Here is a 20,100-nt window from a genome sequence, read left to right on the forward strand (position 1 = left end):
GGCACCATCCTCGTTTGGTGCGTTCCGCTGGAGAATTGTGGCCCTTCCGCCGCGCCGTAGGTTTGTCGCCTCACCTTTGCGCCCGCGGGAGGGAGTTTACTGCGGCTAGGGAGATGTCGCTGCTACGGTCACTGCGTGTGTTCCTGGTCGCGCGGACCGGGAGCCACTCGGTGAGAAGTCCTGGTCCTGGTACCGGCCTGCTTTCCCTGCAGCTCTTCTGTGCGCCTGTACCTTTCCCTTCCTCCCAACCCCGTTTGACTCCATCCCACCTTCCCGGACAGCATTTCCTCTGCCCAGTCCAGTCCCGGTGCACCCCCGTTTGCACACCGTCCACTCCCTGCCAGTGTACCCTCCACTCTCTGGAGTTTGCTGCTTCCTGCCTCTCATCCCTTTCTTACCCCATCCAGGCTGGGTCTCTTCTGCGTCAGTCGCCCCAGCCACGGCACACACTTCATGCTGGGCCCCGTCTGTCTGCCTCGGCCTCCAGCAAGGAGCTCCTCATGAAACTGCGGCGGAATACAGGCTACTCCTTTGTAAATTGCAAGAAAGCTCTGGAGACTTGTGGCGGGGACCTCAAACAGGTGTGTGTGTGGAGGGGTGCAGGGCAGAGTACTAGAGCTCGACCTCAGACTCTTGGAATGGTCACGCTGGGGAGCGTGAAGTTAGACCTGCTCTCCAGTGACCATAATGGCACAGCCCTAAGTGGAAATCTGGCTTAAATGACAACCTTGGCCTTCACTTTGTCTTATTTGGAAGCAATTGAGTATCCCAGGATTAACAAACCAGACTCTTATGGTGTTTCTTGTTGCCTGGAGCTGAAAGGGTTTGTGTGAGCTTTACAGTTAGATCAATCAGGAGTCACATTGTGGTGCCCCACCAGTCTGACTTTAGGCGTGTATATATATATATATATATATAGATCGATCAGGAGTCACATTGTGGTGCCCCACCAGTCTGACTTTAGGCGCACATATATATATATATATATATATATTTTTTTAATTTATTTATTTTTTTGAGACGGAGTCTTGCCTTTGTGGCCCAGGCTGGAGTGCAATGGCGCGATTTCGGGTCACTATAACCTCCGCCTCCTGGGTTCAAGCGATTCTCCTGCCCCAGCCTCCCTAGTAGTTGGGATTACAGGCGTGCGCCACCACACCCGGCAATTTTTTTTTTTTTTTTTTTTTGTATTTTTAGTAGAGATGGGGTTTCGCCGTGTTGGTCAGGCTGGTCTCGAACTGCTGGCCGCAGGTGATCTGCCCGCCTCGGCCTCCCGGAGTGATGGGATTACAGGAGTGAGCCACCGCGCCTGGCTGACTTTAGACATCTTAATTTTTCAGAGTTGTGTAATTTTTGTCTGTGCAGCCATGCATCTCTTAACCAGGAAGACACATTCTGAGAAATGGGGTCGTTAGGAGATTTTGGCTTACGAACGTCGTAGAGTATTTACACAAATCTAGATAGTGTATTGTACTACAGCCTGGGTTATATGGAATAGCCAGCTGCTCCTAGGCTGCAAACCTTTACAGAATGTTACTGGACTGAATACTGTAGGCAGTCGTAACACAGTGGTAAGTATTGTGTATCTAAACATGGAAAAAGTACAGTAAATAGGCATAAAACATAAAAAAGATACATCTCTATAGGGAACTTATGTATGGAGCTTACAGGACTGGAAGTTGCTCTGGGTGAGTCAGTGAGTGGTTAGTGAATAAGAAGGCCTGCCTTAGGACACTATGGTACACTACAGTGGACATCAAAACAGTACACGTATGCTACATTAAATTTGTAAGAAATTTTTTCTTCGATAATAAGTTAACCTTAGTTTAAGGTAACATTTTTATTTTATAAACTTTTAACATGTTTTAAACTTTTGGACTCTTTTGTAATAACAGTGTAAAACATACTGTACAGCTGTGCCAAAATATTTTTCTTTATGTGCTTATTCTGTGAGCTTTTTTCTATTTTTAAAATTTTGAACTTTTTTTTGACTGGGCGTGGTGGCTCATGCCTGTAATCTCAGCACTTTGAGAGGCCAAGGCGAGCAGATCACCTGAGGTTGGGAGTTCGAGACTAGCCTGATCAACATGGAGAAACCCCGTCTCTACTAAAAAAGTATAAAATTAGCCGGGTGTGGTGGCGAGGGCCTGTAATCCCAGCTACTCGGGAGGCTGAGGCAGGAGAATTACTTGAACCTGGGAAGTGGAGGTTGTGGTGAGCCGAGATCGCGCCATTGCACTCTAGCCTGGGCAACAAGAGTGAAACTCTGTCTCAAAAAAAAAAATTCAAACTTTTTTTTTATTGAAAAATGGTTTATTTTATTTTATTTTATTTTTGAGACGAGTCTTACTCTCTCCCCCAGGCTGGAGTGCAGTGGCACGATCTGGGCTTACTGCAAGCTCTGCCTCCCAGGTTCACATCATTCTCCTGCCTCAGCCTCCCGAGTAGCTGGGACTACAGATGCCTGCCACCATGCCTGGCTATTATTTTGTATTTTTAGTAGAGACGGGGTTTCACCATGTTAGCCAGGATGGTCTCTATCTCCTGACCTCGTGATCTGCCCACCTCGGCCTCCCAAGGTTCTGGGATTACAGGCATGAACCACCGCGCCTGGCCAAAATTTTTTTTACCTTAAAAAATTGTTTTGTTACGGGCGCCTGTAGTCCCAGCTACTTGGGAAGCTGAGGCAGGAGAATGGCGTGAACCGGGGAGGCGGAGCTTGCAGTGAGCCGAGATCTGGCCACTGCAGTCCAGCCTGGGCGACACAGTGAGACTCCGTCTCAAAAAAAAAAAAAAAAAAAAAAAAAAAAAAAAATTGTTTTGTTAAAAACTGAGACACAAACACATACATTAGCCTAGGCCTACACAGGAGTGGGATCATCATTAACACTGTGTTCCACTTCCACATCTTGTCTTGCTGGAAGGTCTTCAGGGGCTGTAACGGGCATGGACCTGTTGTCTCCTATGATAACAATGTTTTTTTCTGGAATACCTCTTAAAGGACCTGCCTGAAGCTGTTTTACTGTTAAATTTTTTCAATTTTTATTTTTTTGAGACAGAGTCTCACTTTGTCACCCAGGTTGGAGTGCAGTGGCGTGTTTGATCTTGGTTCACTGCAACGTCCGCCTCCTGGGTTCAAGAGATTCAACCTCCCGAGTAGTTTATCAGTTGGAGTACACTCTAAAAAAACAATAAAGTATATATATTATAATAAATACATAAACCGGTAACATAGTTGTTCATTGTTTCAGGTATCATGTACTGTGTATAATTGTACGTGCTATATTTTAATAGGACTGGCAGCACAGAAGTTTTCTTTACACTAGCATTGCCACAAACATGTAGGTAATATGTTGCCCTACAATGTTAGGAGGGCTACAGTGTCACTAGACAATAGGAATTTTTCAGCTCCATTATAATCTTAGGGACCATCATCGTATGTGGAGTCCGTCATTGTTCGAAATATTGTTATGTGCTGCATAACTGTATAAAGAAAATACAACTGTGTGCCCCATAGGGTTGTTGTGAAGATTAAATTCATCCAAGGCACCGGTTGTAATAATACCTGGTGCTTGGCATTTAGTGGTAGACTGCCAGTAAATGATAGATTACTTCAGTTTCTGTTAGAGAATTTAGAGAATCAGGAAACCTGAGTGTATCTTAGAATTACATTTAGTTCTAAATTCTGTGACTTTGTTGTCTGCTCTTTTTCTTCTCAATTTATAGGCAGAGATCTGGCTCCACAAGCAGGCCCAGAAAGAGGGCTGGAGCAAAGCTGCCAAGCTCCAAGGGAGAAAGACCAAAGAAGGCCTGATTGGGCTGTTGCAGGAAGGAAACACAACTGTATTAGTAGAGGTGAGTTGTTGGAAATTCCAGATACCAAGAATAGCTGTCCCTTGGGTATAAAGCTTGTAGTAGGCCCTTTATCTTCTTGAGGAAGAGATCTGTTTAAGAACCATAAAGGGTAGTTGAAGTTAAACTCATGAAACCTTGGGTATTAGTTATGAATTCATTTAAGTATAGAAATGTACTGGTGTGTTGATGAGAAATGGCCTAGCAGTCTAGAATATTACTCCTGAATGTGAGTCTGGTGCAGCCTTACCCCTTGTCACTGCTTGTTTCCTGGAACAGTTAGATTACAAAGTTAATTATATTAATTGTTGTTGAATAGAGTGTAGCTATTTTAGAGGAGGTTTGGGGGCCATAATTGGTGAAGAATCAGGTGTGGATTAGTTTAGAATGAGAGGTGGGAATAAACAAGATAATAGCATAAGTGGTTTGGAGTTGGGATGGCTGGAGAATGAGGTGATGATGGTGTGCAGACACAGGTAAGTGGTGAACTTGTGGTGAGTCCTTCAGGACATTATTGAACCATCTTCCAAATATACAGGCTATTGCTAACTCACTGGCCCAACGTGAATCACTTCATTCTGTTTCGGGCTAGGAGAGGAACTGTAGCTTTAAAATTTTGGAGTCATTTTTTTTTTCTGTTGAGTCTGTAGCTTGTTCTGTCAGTATCTTGATTTACTCTCCAGCCTTAAGGCACTTTTGGAAATTATTAAACAGCTTATACAGCTATATCAATTTGTTCCCACAGGTAAACTGTGAGACAGATTTTGTTTCTAGAAATTTAAAATTTCAACAGTTGGTCCAGCAAGTTGCCCTTGGAACCATGATGTATTGTCAGAGCCTAAAGGATCAGCTCTCTACATACAGTAAAGTAAGTTTGGGGTTTGTCTTCAGTGTGCTGAATTTGCTCTCCTCATTGGGTCTTTGCTGTTCCTGTTTTAGACACTCTCATGTCTCATTCCCTTACTTCACATCTCTGCTTAAATGCTATCTCTTTGCATAGGATTACCCTTCCCCCATTACTATATCCCCATGTCGTGCTTCATTTAACATTTTTTATTATGGTGTTTATATATTACATTTTAATTTAGCTGTATGTTGTCTGTCTTCCCCAATAGAATGTAAACTTTATGAGGCAGGGAATTTGTCTTTTCACTGCTGTATCTCTGGTGAAAGAGAATTGGGCCCACTACTTAGTTGGAGTTCAATAAATCTTTGTCAGATGAATGAATGAATGAATGCATGCATGCCAGTGAAATGGAGTTAGCCAGATCAAGTGAAGCCATTTTAGGCTTTGTGTTCAGAAATTTGGAATGATCTTAGGAAAGGATTTCTAAATAAAGAGATTGGAGCCGGATGTGGTGGCTCAGGCCTGTAATCCCAGCACTTTAGGAGGCTGAGGCAGGCGGATCACCTGAGGTGGGGAGTTCAAGACCAGCCTGACCAACATGGAGAAACCTGTCTCTACTAAAAACACAAAATTAGCTGAGCGTGGTGGCGCATGCCTGTAATCCCAGCTACTCGGGCAGTTAGAGCAGGAGAATCGCTTGAACCCGGGAGGTGGAGGTTTCAGTGAGCCGTTGTACTTCATCCTGGGCAACAAGAGCAAAACTCCGTCTCAGAAAAAAAAAAAAAGAGAGAGATTGGAAAAGACACAGTTTAGGAAAATAAGCATATTCTTATCCATAGAGGGATCAAGGAAAGGAATTATGTCATTCTGCCTTTGACTCAGCTTTATTGCCAAAGCAAAAATGAACCAACCACTCACAGTAATTTTTTTGAATTTATTACTAACTTTTTTATCTTCTTTATCCTTCTCTTGAGATGTCTTGGTAAATGTTAATTATTACTGGCATTACATAGTCATATTATATGGAAAACAATGTTGAGATTATTTTTTTTAATTGTATTGAGTAGATAAGTCACTTGAACCAGAAATTTTAGCTCTGATTTTATCAGTAAACACCAGTGTACTCTTTTTTTTTTTTTGTTTTCGTTTTTGTTTTTTGAGATGAAGTCTTGCTCTGTTGCTCAGGCTGCAGTGCAGTGGCTCAATCTTGGCTTACTGCAACCTCCACCTCCTGGGTTCAAGCAATTCTCCTGCCTCAGACTCCCGAGTAGCTGGGACTACAGGCATGTGCCACCACACACGCCTAGTATTTGTATATTTTATAGAGACAGAGTTTCACCATGTTGGCCAGGCTGGTCTTGAACTCCTAACTTCAAGTGATCTTCCTGCCTCTGCCTCCCAAAGTGCTGTGATTACGGGCGTGAGCCACCATGCCTGGCCTCAGTGTACTCTATCCAGATTCACCATTTGTTAACATTTTACTGTGTTTGCTTTATCACTTCTTTTTTTCTTTTAAATAGAGACAGATCCGGCTTTCTTGCCCAGCCTGGAGTGCAGTGGCACAATCATTGTTCACTGATGCCTCAAATTCCTGGGCTCAAGTGGTCTTCCCACCTCAGACTCTTGAGTAGCTGGGACTATGTGTGCACATCACCATGCTAGGCTCTTTTTTAAGTTTTTTGTAGAGACAGTCTTGCCATCTTGCCCAGGCTGGTCTCAAACCTCTGGGCTCAAGAAATCCACCTGCTTTGGCCTCCCAAAGTGTTGGGATTACAGGCTTGAGTCACTACAGCTGGCCCTGTCACTTTTTATGTACATGTTATCATCGCTTTTTTTTTTTTTTCTTTGAGATGGAGTCTCTCTGTCACCCAGGCTGGAGTGCAATGGTGCCATCTCACTCACTGAAGCCTCTCCCTCCCGGTTCAAGGGACTCTTCCACTTCAGCCTTCCAAGTAGCTGGGATTACAGGTGCCTGCCACCACACCCGGCTAATTTTTTTGTATTTTTAGTAGAGACGGGGGTTTCACCATGTTGGCCAGGCTGGTCTTGAACTCCTGACCTCAGGTGATCCGCCCACCTGGGCCTCCCAAAGTGCTAGGTTTACAGGCATGAGCCACCGCGCCCAGCCCTTTTTTTTGTTTATTCTTATCTTTTGGGTTTATGTCATACTTTCCTTTCCTCAAGTGTGGAATGGGCCACTTCTTCAAGGAGTCCTAGTCCTTTTTAGCTGGGGAATGGTTTTTAGAAACCAAGATTTGAGTATTAGGTGTGCTGATTTCTTTGTTTTTTTTTGAGACAGAGTGTCTTTCTGTAGCCCAGGCTGGTGTGCAGTGGCACGATCTTGGCTCACTGCTACCTCTGCCTCCCGGGTCCCGGTTCAAGCAGTTCTGCCTCAGCCTCCCGAGTAGCTGGGATTACAGGCACATGCCACCATACCCATCTAATTTTTGTATTTTCAGTAGAGATGGGGTTTCACCATGTTGGCCAGGCTGGTCTTGAACTCCTGACCTCGTGATCCACCCACCTCAGCCTCCCAAAGTGCTGGGATTACAGGCATGAGCCACTTCGCCCAGCCAAGTGTGCTGATTTCTACTGAGATGTCATTTGTTCTTTTAGCAGACAGTGCAGGTGTATGTGCTGTGTGTATGTGGTTCCTTTTTCATAGCAACTTCAATATGTTTACTGTTTTTACTTATGTACTCATATGTACTCAGTGTTACAACATATATACAAAATTGTTTCAGAATTGCTACCCCTGACCACTGCAAATAACAAAACTACTAAGGAGTTCAAGATTTATTTGTAGTTCGTTTTGTCTTTACATTGAAGTTAGGTGGTCACGTGACTCTATTATTTGGATTTTTTTTTTTTTTCCTTCTGTGAGGTTATGTTACTCGTTTGAAATATAGTTTTATATTTCTTAGTAGTCAACATTTATTTTCACCCCAAATATGTGATTTAATTTTATTTTTTAAATGTGTGGGGTTTTTTTGTTTGTTTGTTTGTTTTGGCTGGGTGCCGTGGCTCATGCCTGTAATCCCAGCACTTTGGGGTTTGTTTGTTTATTTTTAAAATATTTTTTATAGTTATAGCGATGAGGTTTCACCATGTTGGCCAGGTTGGTCTCAAACTCCTGGCTTCAAGTGATCTGCCTGACTTGGCCTCCCCAGAGTGCTGGGATTATGGGCATGAGCCACGGTACTGGGCCAGGTTTTTTTTTTTTTTTTTTTTAAGATGGAGTTTCACGCTCATTAGCCAGCCTGGAGTGCAGTGGTTTGATCTCAGCTTACCACAGCCACCACCTCCTGGGTTCAAGTGATTCTCCTGCCTCAGCCTCCTGAGTAGCTGAGATTACAGGCACCCCCCACCACACCTGGCTAATTTTTGTATTTTTAGTAGAGATGGGGTTTCACCATGTTGGCCAGGCTGGTCTCGAACTCCTAACCTTAGGTGATCCACCCACCTCAGCCTCCCAAAGTGCTGAGATTACAGGTGTGGGCCACCGTGCCTGACTGGCCAGATTTAGTTTTATTTTTGAATATATAAAATACATTAACAAAGTCCTCAAAAGTTGAAACTGTCAAAAAAAAAAAAAAAAAAGCTATACTCGGAGAGGTGTTACTGCTTCTGTCCCTTCTACCCTGTTCCCATCCATCTGTTTACTTAGATAACCAGTGTCATTGGATTGTGGTTATCCATTTTCAGTATTTCTTTTTGCAAAAATAAGCATATTAATACAAATAGTTCTTTGTTGCACAGATAGTAGTATAATACGCATATACACTTATAATTTGCTTTTTTCACTTAATAATATATCCTGGAAATACTCCATAACAATTCATGAAGGTGATCCTTTTTATTTTTTCCAACTACGTAGTATTCTGTTGTATGGATGTGCTATAGTTTAATCTCCTATGTTTGGGCATTTAGGCTGTTTTTACAATTTTATGATTAGAAATAATTGTTCAATGAATAAACTTGTGCAGTATTATTGTAAGTATATCATCAAGGTGAATTCCTAGAAATAGGATTTCAGGATCAAAGGATAAATACATATGTAGTTTTATTAGATACTACAATTTCACATCATTGGATTTATACCATTTTGCATTCCCATCAACAATGTGCAAGTCTAGCTCTAACATTTTATGATTTTATGAAAATATTGTTCTTGGCCAGGTGCGGTGGCTCACGTCTGTAATCCTAGCACTTTGGAAGGCTGAAGCAGGTGGATCACTTGAGGTCAGGAGTTCAAGACCAGCCTGGCCAACATGGTGAAACCCTGTCTCCACTAAAAAATATATAAAAATTTGCCAGGCATAGTGACGCATGCCTGTAGTCCCATCTACTCGGGAGGCTGAGGCAGGAGGATGGCTTGAATCTGGGAGGCGGAGGTTGCAGTAAGCTGAAATCATGCCACTGCACTCCAGCCTGGGCGGCAGAGCGAGACTCCATCTCAAAAAAAAGAAAATACTGTTCTTGGCTGGGTGTAGTGGCTTACGCCTGTAATCCCAGCACTTTGGGAGGCTAAAGCAGGAGGATCTCTTAAGCTAGGAGTTCGGGACCAGTCTGAGCAACACAGGGAGACCCCATCTCTATATTTAAAATAAAAAGAAAATAATTGTTCTTGATTTCTAGGAAATTACATTCTAAGAAGTTAGACTGGAGGATGAGAGTGGAATGTTACTGGGGTGGTGCAGTGATAGAATAAAATATTTATAAAGATGGAACTGTTACCAATTTTTAACATCCTTGGCTTAATGAAAATATTATCTACACTTAGTTGTCTTAAATAATTTTTATTTTTTTTTTGAGATGGAGTTTCAACTCTGTTTCCCAGGCTGGAGTGCATTGGCACAATCTCAGCTCACTGCAACCTCCGCCTCCCAAGTTCAAGCGATTCTCGTGTCTCAGGCTCCCCAGTAGCTGGGATTATAGGCGTGTGCCACCATGCCCAGCTAAGTTTTGTATTTTAGTAGAGATGGGGTTTCACCATTTTTGCTAGGCTGGTCTCAAACTGCTGAACTCAGGTGATCCACCCTCCTCGGCCTCCCAAAGTGTTGGGATTACAGGTGTGAGCCACCATACCTGGCCAATAATTTTCTTAGACTATTTTTGCCTATTCTTTTGATAATTTGAATAGTACAGAATCAGTTCATGTTTGTTTTCTTTGTGTACTTAGGGCTTCTTAAATTCCTCTGAGCTTTCTGGACTTCCAGCTGGGCCTGACAGAGATGGCTCACTCAAGGATCAGTTGGCTTTAGCAATTGGTGAGTATTTGTAAAGGTTCTGGAAACTGGAAATTAGGGACTGGATCTCTTGTTATCTTGTTCCTCCAAATCTAGGTCAAGAATCATGTGCCTACAAGGGTCAGATGATATGAATGTGAGAAGTGGTTTGTGTGTTAGATGTTAGGGAACATTAGGCATCTTAAAGAGCTCATATGCTGCTGGAGGAAGTGTCATTACCAAGCTCTAACCAATTGTTATATCTAGGGAAATGGAGTCCCGGGGTCATCAGAATTTCTAAATTCCTTAAAAGGATTTACATTTATGTCCAAAATCTCACAGGTTTTGGCTGTTTGCAACTAATTAAAATTATTTTCATTACTGTGCCAACAAAACAAAGCATGTCTTCAGGCAGAGATGGCCTTTTGACTTCCAGCTAAGTACTTTAGCATACACTATAGGGAAAATAGTACATTAAAGATTATTTCCTCTTCTTTATAAAAGGTTGCAGGACAATTGAGGAGCATTGTTTTTAGGAATTTGATCTTTCTTTTCAAAAAATCTGGTTGTGAATTTGTAAAGATACGTTCTTTTAGAGCCTGTTGGCTATAGGAACCACATCTGGATCATTGTGGTGGGACTAGCGGGGATCTTGCTTTCTTCCTAAGTGCTTGATGTAGGGAGGGTGGTAGGGAAGGGTTGGAGCTTGCTGGGAATTTACTGCTCATCTGAAGTTTCCAGTCAAAGCATCAATTCCGTTTTTATCAGGTCATCTTGTATTATCTGTGATGTTTCAATGAGTCATGGGTTAGAAACCAGGCAGACAGCTGTGTATGGGGCTTATTAAGAAATTCTGGAAGAGCTGGGTGTTTCAACCTTGTCGGTTTCTGGGAATTAACTATTGGGTATATGCTTTGAGCTATTTTAAAATTCGTTTTGGTTTCTGTATTCTCCTTTTCCGTGACTTTTAGATATTACTGTGGCTCATCCAGGCATACTTTCTGTTTATGGTTCTCATAAATAACTCTGACAATATTATTTTTTCTATTTTTGATGAGGACTTTCTCCTGATACAAGGGATGATCAGGACTTGTCTGTGTCAGTTATAGAGCATTCAGGATGGTGGGAAAAAGTACTTAATTGCTTTGGAGTCAGATCTGAGTTTTAATTTTAACTCTGCCTTGTGTTACTGGGTGGGTTACCTAAGTTCTCTAAGCCTAAGCTTATTGTAATAATAGCTAGCTTTTGAGTGCTCACTCTGTGCCAGATACTATAGTTAATGCTCTCTCTCTCTCTTTCTATATATATATATTTTTTTTTGAGATGGAGTTTCGCTCTTGTTGCCCAGGCTGGTGTGCAATGGCATGATCTCGCTCAATGCAACCTCTGCCGCCAGGGTTCAAGAGATTCCCCTGCCTCAGCCTCCCAAGTAGCTGGGATTACAGGCATGTGCCACCATGCCTAGCTAATTTTTGTATTTTTAGTAGAGATGGGGTTTCTCCATGTTGGTCAGGCTGGTCTCGAACTCGCGACCTCAGGTGATCTGCCCGCCTCGGCCTCCCAGAGTGCCGGGATTACAGGTGTGGGCCACTGTGCCCAGCTGCTTTTACATATATAATTTATTTCTCCCCAAAACCCTGAAAGGTAGGTGGTCTCATCTCTATTTTAAAGGTGAGGAAACAAAGGCTTGATAAATTTAGTAAATGAGATTATGTCATTGAGTCACTTGCCCAAGGTCATATAGTCAGTAAAGAGGCAGAAGTGAGACCTGAGTCACACATACTTGTGTCACCACAACCTGTGTTTGTTTGTTTTTTGGAGAGAGAGTCTTGTTCTGTTGCCCAGGCTGGAGTGCAGTGGTACGATCTCAGCTCACTGCAACCTCTGCCTCATGGGTTCAAGTGATTCTCCTGCCTCAGCCTCCTGATTAGCTAGGATTACAGGTGCACACCACCATGGCCAGCTGAGTTTTGTATTTTTAGTAGAGACGGGGTTTCATCCACGTTGGCCAGGCTGGTTTTGAACTCCTGACCTTTGGTGATCCACCCACCTCAGCCTCCCAAAGTGCTGGGATTACAGACATGAGCCACCACACCCAGCCTCACAACCTGTTTTTAAGTACCAGAGTGCCTGGTACATAGTTGATGCTTCATAAAGGTATTCTTCACTTCCCCCACTCCCACTGCCCCGCCCCATGCCCCTTTTCCTCTTTATACAAAAACTGAAAATGATGTCTCTTCATCTTACTGCATATCCTGTGTAAATGCAAAGGGACTGTCTTCCAAACTGGGCCTCTTCTGTTCTTATTTTGGTACCATCACAGACATCACAATTTGTTGGTGTGTTTGGTTTTTTGTTTTTGCTTTTTTTAATAGGAAAACTGGGAGAAAACATGACTCTTAAACGAGCTGCATGGGTGAAGGTGCCATCTGGGTTCTACGTTGGCTCTTATGTCCACGGAGCAATGCAGAGTCCCTCACTTCACAACCTGGTGCTGGGGAAGTATGGGGCCCTGGTCATCTGTGAGACGTCTGAACAGAAAACAAACCTTGAAGACATTGGCCGCCGCCTTGGGCAGCATGTGGTGGGCATGGCCCCCCTCTCTGTTGGCTCCCTGGATGATGAGCCTGGGGGGGAGGCAGAGACTAAGATGTTGTCCCAGCCATACTTGCTGGATCCCTCCATTACCTTGGGGCAGTATGTGCAGCCTCAGGGGGTGTCGGTAGTAGACTTTGTGCGGTTTGAATGTGGAGAAGGTGAAGAGGCAGCAGAAACTGAATAGGTTCTAGAGACTTTCGGCCCAGGAGGAATATTTATTTTTAGCTCTGGACATCATTACAAAAAGGAGTATTTCCCAAGCCTCTTCAGACTGAGAATGTATTTTTCATTTGAGTTATAACGAGATTATAGACTTCATGGGTAAAATTATTAAATAGTTATATAATAAAAATAATTTTTTCCTTGTTTGCATAATACTGGGTTTAGCTTTTCTGTGCCTCTCAAAAATAACGGGCGGGCCTTATTGACGTGATTGACAGTGTCTTGGAGAACAGGCATCAACAATACTGCTGCTCCCTTCAACATAGATTTATTATGGTGTTTCTGAAATTTCTAACTTACATGTTCTGTCTTCCACCTTTTATGACATAGAATTCTTTTCTGTTTTTGCTTTGCGATACTGTGGACCATGCTTCTGCCTCGGAACCTCCCTAGTTATATTACTTCTGCCACATGGAATTCTTTGGGATTACTGATTCAAACCTAGAGTTGTCTGGAAACTATGGGTTCTCTTCTTTGTGATTGTCTGTAGCATGCTTTGAAGGTGCTCTGCAGTGGTAGGCACACTGGTTCTGGCTTCATTTAATTAAATTAATAACACATGCCTCTGTTTCTCTTTTGGATAATGTGTGGGTGGGTGAATACTGAGGTTTCCTGGCCAGCTGTAAGGCAGATTTTGACATTCTTGTGCCAGAAACAGAAATTAGAGTAGTCCGGTTATCCAGAGAGGTCACTTAACATTGCCTCTTTACTTCCCCAGTACTGAAACATTTCTTCCAATATAACATGAAATTACCATAACAAGCAAACCCAGAATACTGAAAATAACCGCATTTGTTCATTAGAGGTATCTTTATTTGAAAAGTTAAAAATGCTTTGAAATGATTTACAGGTTAAATAGATTTTAGAAATAATGATCTTAAAATTGGAAACAAAGGTAGGTCCTGGTATAATGCTAAACAAAGTTATTAAACATTTTGAGCATTGTTTTTTGGTTCTCTTTCTTTTGATTTCTCCAGATTTATGCAGTTTTAGTGCTTTCTGCTGAGGCTTTAGCTAGAGGGCCACAAAATCCAAAAACCATGTGGTTAACATTTTAGGTATATAACAAGGAAGGAATGCAAGGATGAGAAAAAATGGAGAACAGTGATTTTCAGACTCTATTATATCTAAATTAAGTAGCTGAATGTCAGGCAGAAATTGGTGGATAAATTATTTCCTGATATTGGCACTATCTGCTCTCTTCTGTGGCCTTGCAGTAGATATAGGCCTTCTTGCTTTAGAAAAGCCCCTTTTCTTTCTTCATTTGCAGCTGTTTCCAGCCAGGCAGAGCTGCAAATTGCCCTCTTGTGATGCCAAACACAGACACAAAGTCCTGTTCAGAGAGGTAATTCTAAGAGAGGAAACAAAGTTTCTAGTTAGAAGGAAGACATGACATCAGTGCCAACAGAAGTTGGGAAAGTCAGAGCGAGAGGGAGTTCTAGGTGGATCCTTGAAGAGGGAAGTAGGATGACTTTCTCAGAAAGGCTGTTAGAGATTTAAATTATTCATTGGAGAGGTGTTCTTCAGTTCAGGGAGTCCCATTTTGGCCTGTGACAGAAGCTTACTGGATTCACTGCTCTCACAGTGCCAGCAAGCACCAGTTTCTTGCCAGAAGGCAATAAATGGGTTATGTATTAAGGATGAATTATAGACATCAAATTTTGGCAGAATGAAGAACTAAATTGAGCCATGGTTTTCCTTGTTTTCCGTCTGTAACTACCATTTTTACCCAGAAATTTTCAAATGCATGATCTTATTGAGCATAAAATTATTCTAAACATTTACTTAATGATTTATTGAATATTTATATACAAGTAAAGATTATTAATTAAGTAAAGATTATTAATATATGGGCTCTGCTTTCAAGAAAATTGTAGTCCAGATACTTGAGTTGGTTAGATAAGACGTTGTGGGAAATCCAGAGTCCATTCCCAAATCAACTTCTTCAAGGGGAAAATAAATTTATTCTTTTTTTTTTTTGAGACAGAGTCTTGCTTTGTCACCCAGGCTGGAGTGCAATGGAATGATCTCGGCTCACTGCAACCTCTGCCTCCCGGGTTCAAGCAGTTCTCCTGCCTCAGCCTCCAAGTAGCTGGGACTACAGGCACCCGCCACCTGCTAATTTTTGTATTGTTAGTAGAGACAGGGTTTCACCATATTGGCCAGGCTGGTCTTGTACTCCTGACCTTGTGATCCGCCCGCCTCAGCCTCCCAAAGTGCTGGGATTACAGGTGTGAGCCACCGCGCCCGGCCAAGAAATTTATTCTTTTAACTCAAATATGTTAATTCATTCAAGCGAAACTTAAGAATGCTTGCTATCTGCTAGGCACTGTTGTAGGTGCTGAGAAGCTGAGAATATGATGGTGAACAAGACAGACAAAGGTCCTTCCTTTTAAGGATATTACTAGAGGGGGAAATAGGCAATGAACAAGTATAAAGGGACTGGAGCAGGTATGGGAAGCAGTATTAGGGTGGTCAGGAAATGCCTCCTCGGGGAGGTGACACTGGGGCTGAGACCTACACCATGAGAAGGTGCTGGCACTGTGGTGATTTGGGAGAGGGATGTTTTCTCAGGCACGAGCACTAGCAAGTGTAAAGGCTGAAAGGCTGGAATAAGCATGTTTAAGGAACAGCAAAGCAGCGGCTGTACTGGCTGTAGGGTGGTGAATGATGAGGGTATTGGTATATGAAATGAAATCAGAGAGCTAGGCAGGGGCCAGATTGTATCGGCCTTCACATTCTTTTTTAAAATGTAGTGGGAAGCTATTCGAGGTGTTTTAAACAGGGCAGTGCCATATGTTTTAAAGATCCCTTTGGCTATTGCGTGGGGAACGGATTGTAGGAACAGGTGGAAACCAGTTGGATTGTAGTATGTAGTCCAAGATGGCTGCACTAGACTAGTAGCAGAGAGATGGAGAGCAGTGGACAGAAGCTAGCTGATAGATTGATGTAGGTGAAGAGAAAAGAATCAAGAAAGAACCCTCTTTCTTTTGGTTTGAGCTCCTGAGTAGCTCAGATGTCCATTGAGCAGCTACAGCATGCCGTGCCAGAACTGTCCTAGGCCATTTACTCATGGAGAGCTCCACTTCCAACAGACAGTTTCTTCAGTCACTCACCTCCTTTTTGGCAGGGTTTACATCCTCAGGTAGCTCCTGATTCTGGTTTTTCAACAGAACTGCTATAGGGTAATATTTTGACTCACTGTCAATAGAATTCACGGAGAGGGTTGCATTCTTCATGTCCTAGGTAAGATAAGATAATGTAGGCACAGGGAAAAGACTCCTCAGTGTCTGTATGGTTACAGTTCTAAATGTGTGTAATATTTAACATTTTGACTTGTGCCACTTCACCCTCTATAATCATCTTTCAGAGCAATGGTCCCCAAACCTGGCTGCATGTCAGAATCATCTGGGAATAGAAAATATTCAGATTTTGGGGTTGTTTTTGGGAAAAGTGATTCAGTAAGTTCAAGGCAAGTCCTGTATAGCCAGTTTGGCATACATGTTGTGCCGGAATCTCATTTGAATATTGGGATCACATACCTTCTCTTGGTACTTTTATTTAGCCCTGCATTTCCAGCCTTTAAATGACTTCAGGTTGTAGTTCTACTTAAATATAATTTAAAGATACTATATCAACATTAGCTTTAGAATCTGAGTTTGTGGAGCACAAAGGACAGAATTGCAGGTTTGAACTCCTGGTGCCATGCACTCCTCCTGAGGTTAAAGAACTGCTGGATTCCTGGCCAGAGGCTCTACTTCTTTTTTTTTTTTTTTTTTTTTTTTTGAGACGGAGTCTCGCTCTGTCGCCCAGGCTGGAGTGCAGTGGCGCAATCTCGGCTCACTGCAAGCTCCGCCTCCCGGGTTCACGCCATTCTCCTGCCTCAGCCTCCCGAGTAGCTGGGACTACAGGCGCCCGCCCCTGCGCCCGGCTAATTTTTTCTATTTTTAGTAGAGACGGGGTTTCACCATGGTCTCGATTTCCTGACCTTGTGATCCGCCCACCTCGGCCTCCCAAAGTGCTGGGATTACAGGCGTGAGCCACCACGCCCGGCCAGCTCTACTTTTAACCATTAAAATAGGGGTAAATGGTCTAAGTTTCTGTGGACTTCACTGTCAGAAACGAATAAAAATGTCATTTGGGTTAGAAGCTTATTTCTGAAAAATACTGCCAATGACTTTAATCTCTCCTAAATGGCAGAGTTGAATAATAAAACAAGTTTTCATTTTTTTGTTGTTGTTTTTTTGAGATGGAGTCTCCCTCTGTTGTCCAGGCTGGAGTGCAGTGGTGCCATCTCAGCTGACAGCAACCTCTGCCTCCTAGGTTCAAGCAATTCACCTGTCTCAGCCTCCCGAGTAGCTGGGACTACAGGCGCCCATCACCATGCCCAGCTGATTTTCGTATTTTTAGTAGAGATGGGGTTTCACCATATTAGTCAGGCTGGTCTCAAACTCTTGACCTTAGGTGATCCACCCGCCTTGGCCTCCCAAAGGGCTGGGATTACAGGCATGAACCACTGCACCCAGCCCCATTTTTGTTTTTAAGCAGCAAGTCTGTTTGAAAATCTGGAAGTCAGGAAAATAAGGAACTTGGCTCTCAGACCTGCTTTTCTATTGATTACAAAAAATTTTTACATCAAAACAGACAACTATAGTAATACTCCTTAGTAATACTAAGGAGGACATGAGTTTTGCCCATGAGCATCTGTAGCGTTTGTGGGTTCTCTTTGGCTCTGGTTGCCTGTGTGGCTGGCTTCTCCCAAGAGCGAACCTGACTCACAGCAGTGATTTGCATGATAGCAGCAGCATCTCCCAGCTCTTCTTTTAATTGTTCGTATGATTTTCCTGCCTGAGAAGGAGAGAAAACACAAGATGAGGTCTTTCTTATAGGGGAGGGACATCTTAGGTCTGGTCTGTGTCTTCAGGAAAACTAAAAGAGCCAGGGAGTCAGAAGACATTTCAAGTATAAGTAAAAATGAAAATCCCCCCTTTTGGGTCCATGAAGGCTTGAAAGGTGCTTAAACATAATGCACATTCTTTGATGGTAACCCCTCAGTCCTCCCTATAAGATTTAAGAAAGAGCAGTTGAAGGCCAGGCGCAGTGGTTCATGCCTGTAATCCCAGCCCTTTGGGAGGCCGAGGCAGGTGGATCACCTGAGGTCAGGGGTTCAAGACCAGCCTGACTAACACAGTGAAACCCCATCTCTACTAAAAATACAAAAGTTAGCTGGGCGTGGTGATGCATGCCTATAATCCCAGCTACTTGGGAGGTTGAGGCAGGAGAATCGCTTGAACCCAGGAGGTGGAGGTTGCAGCGAGTCGAGATTATGCCATTACACTCCAGCCTGGGCTACAAGAGCAAAATTCTGTCTTGGAAAAAAAAAAAGAAGTTGATTAGGAGTCAGGAAACCTGGCTTTCTGTTGATTAACTGTGACTTTGGACAAATAGCTCATTCTCTTAGCTTCCTTATCAATAAAATAGGGAACAGTACTTCTACTGGCTATCAGGATCATTGTACAGATCAAAAAGATGATGTGTATGGATACACTTTATAAACTGTTGATACTTCACACGGCTTATTGCTGAGACCTGCTGTGAATTGTCTACCTGGACTTCCTGCTGTGGCAGGTGAAAAAGAGGAGAAAAGAAAAAGGCAGGGAGCAGGACAGGAGTAGGGAAATGAAGTCCTGGTTTCACTGAGCCGTGAAGCAGTACCCCACCTTCCTGCCCACTGAGCTGTTCTGAGCTCAATGAGCTGTTCCTGGCAGGAAGTAAGAGCTTCCCCACTCTCTTTTCTTACACTCCAAATGTTAGGGTCCCAGGCTAGGAACCAGCCTGTGAAGATGGGAGGCTCAAACCCCTGCTTAATGATCAGGATTGGTGTGTCGGGATCTCGGCCACTGGGGTGAGTGAGCAGGTACTGCTGCGCTGTGGCAAGGGCACTCTTCTTCTCCGTGGCATTGGCCTCAGCCCCAATCCACAAGAACACCTGTTATGGTGGAGATTTAATATATGTTACTGTGTTCATACTAAGTACTAGATCATACACACTACCCTATCTTTCCCCTTTCTTTCGTGAGCAATTCACAGCCTCAGAAAACTTTCTCAGCTAATTTGTTCAGCAGAGAAAGGATTTCCCAGAATCAGCTTGATGTTTATCACTTTAATTGCTATGTGTATCTTCCAGATCTGCCTTTCCAAATCGGAGCTGTCTCTGAACTTCAGCTTCCTGAATCCAACTTCTTGCAGAACACCTCCTCTTGACTGCTCTAAGCACCTTAAAAATAACACCCTCAAGATGTAGCTCTTCTTTACTAAACTTGTATCTGAGTCTCCACTTCTGATAGGTGGTATCCATCTAGTCACCTAAGGCAGAAACCTGGGAGTTTCCTAGAAACCCCCCATATCCAATGAGTCACCAGGCTGACCAACTTTACCTCCTAAGCATCTGTCAAATCTGTCACCATCCCTCCATCCCTACTCCACTGCCCTTATGTGGACCCACGGTAGCTCTTACTTGACTATGACAATAGGCTACTGACTGCTGTTGTTCCCCTAAACGCCCATATCCTCTGCATGTGGAGTCCGTTGCTATTGATCCTAAGATTAAAAAGTGCATGATGATAGGATGACTTGATTTTTCCAAAGCAAGGTGGGAAAATGCCCAGGATGGTGAGTTTCAAACATCATTCTCAAACATCACCCCTTGCAAAAAAACGGAGGCTTTCTTTTGGTCACTGCTGACAGAGGTTTGATTGAGCTGGGGATGGTCCAGGGCTACCCTGGGTTTATCTAGGGTGGGGATACTACACAAAAACAACCCTTACTATGGGAGTCTTTGTCATGTTCTGAGTTCTGCAGCTGTGTCTTACCTGGTCCCAGGTATCTAGGAGCATCACGTCACCGGGGTTCAGGTCATCCTGGGTGAAGTCTGTGATCTCAGTGACAATGAATTGGCCAGTCTTATTGGAACATTCAAAGAGACGGGACTGGACATCTAGAATTTCCTGCTGAAGTCTGCAATACAGTCCATTTAAGGGCACCAAGCTGCTTAGAAATGTTTTTAAAACTGAGGTTTTAGCCTTTGTGCAATTCATAAGCCTGGCAGGCAGGGGGAGCCCAGAAGAGGAGGAGGCTGTGTTCCCATACCTTTTATCACTGGCATAGGGAGTTTTCCCTCCCAGTAGGTCCCAGAACTCGGCGGACTCCTGGCCCTCGGCCACAGTGTTCTCGCTGCCATCACAGAGAAGGCTGGCCAGCTCCTTAGCCATTGCCCGCTCATCCCCACTAGACCCCTGAGAGTGGGGCGAGGAGAGCACAAGTGTTAGTTGCACAGGGGCACTTTGAGGTGGA

The 20,100-nt window shown here is 43.4% G+C and overlaps 2 protein-coding genes across 6 annotated transcripts in view; one reads left to right on the forward strand and one right to left on the reverse strand.

Moving 5' to 3' along the window:
• Positions 1–98: 98 nt before the first annotated feature.
• TSFM (Ts translation elongation factor, mitochondrial) lies at positions 99–19,035 on the forward strand. Of its 2 annotated transcripts, none has more exons than XM_005571396.5 (6): positions 99–170; positions 408–581; positions 3,727–3,855; positions 4,598–4,720; positions 9,882–9,969; positions 18,935–19,035. In XM_005571396.5, the coding sequence occupies exons 1-6, from the start codon at positions 114–116 to the stop codon at positions 19,009–19,011; spliced, it is 648 nt and encodes a 215-aa protein (XP_005571453.1). In that variant the 5' UTR covers positions 99–113; the 3' UTR covers positions 19,012–19,035. The 2 variants fall into 2 exon arrangements, with proteins under 2 accessions (XP_005571453.1, XP_005571452.1); XM_005571395.3 differs by lacking the exon at positions 18,935–19,035 and adding an exon at positions 12,303–12,900.
• AVIL (advillin) overlaps positions 13,539–20,100 on the reverse strand; it is a 21,976-nt gene continuing 15,414 nt past the window's right edge. Inside the window, exons 15-20 of one of the 4 annotated variants that reach the window (XM_065524497.1) lie at positions 19,897–20,042; positions 19,620–19,764; positions 18,548–18,736; positions 17,527–17,595; positions 15,864–15,989; positions 13,539–14,098 (exon numbers count right to left, since the gene is read on the reverse strand). In XM_065524497.1, coding sequence (XP_065380569.1) covers positions 13,985–14,098; positions 15,864–15,989; positions 17,527–17,595; positions 18,548–18,736; positions 19,620–19,764; positions 19,897–20,042 — 789 coding nt within the window. In that variant the 3' untranslated portion in view covers positions 13,539–13,984. Of the gene's footprint in view, positions 14,099–15,863; positions 15,990–17,517; positions 17,596–18,547; positions 18,737–19,619; positions 20,043–20,100 lie in introns of all 4 variants that reach the window. The other 3 variants (XM_045365524.2, XM_015431133.3, XM_045365523.2) reach the window with 3 other exon arrangements.

Source organism: Macaca fascicularis, chromosome 11 (genome assembly GCF_037993035.2).
Source record: "Macaca fascicularis isolate 582-1 chromosome 11, T2T-MFA8v1.1".
Lineage (NCBI taxonomy): Eukaryota > Metazoa > Chordata > Mammalia > Primates > Cercopithecidae > Macaca > Macaca fascicularis.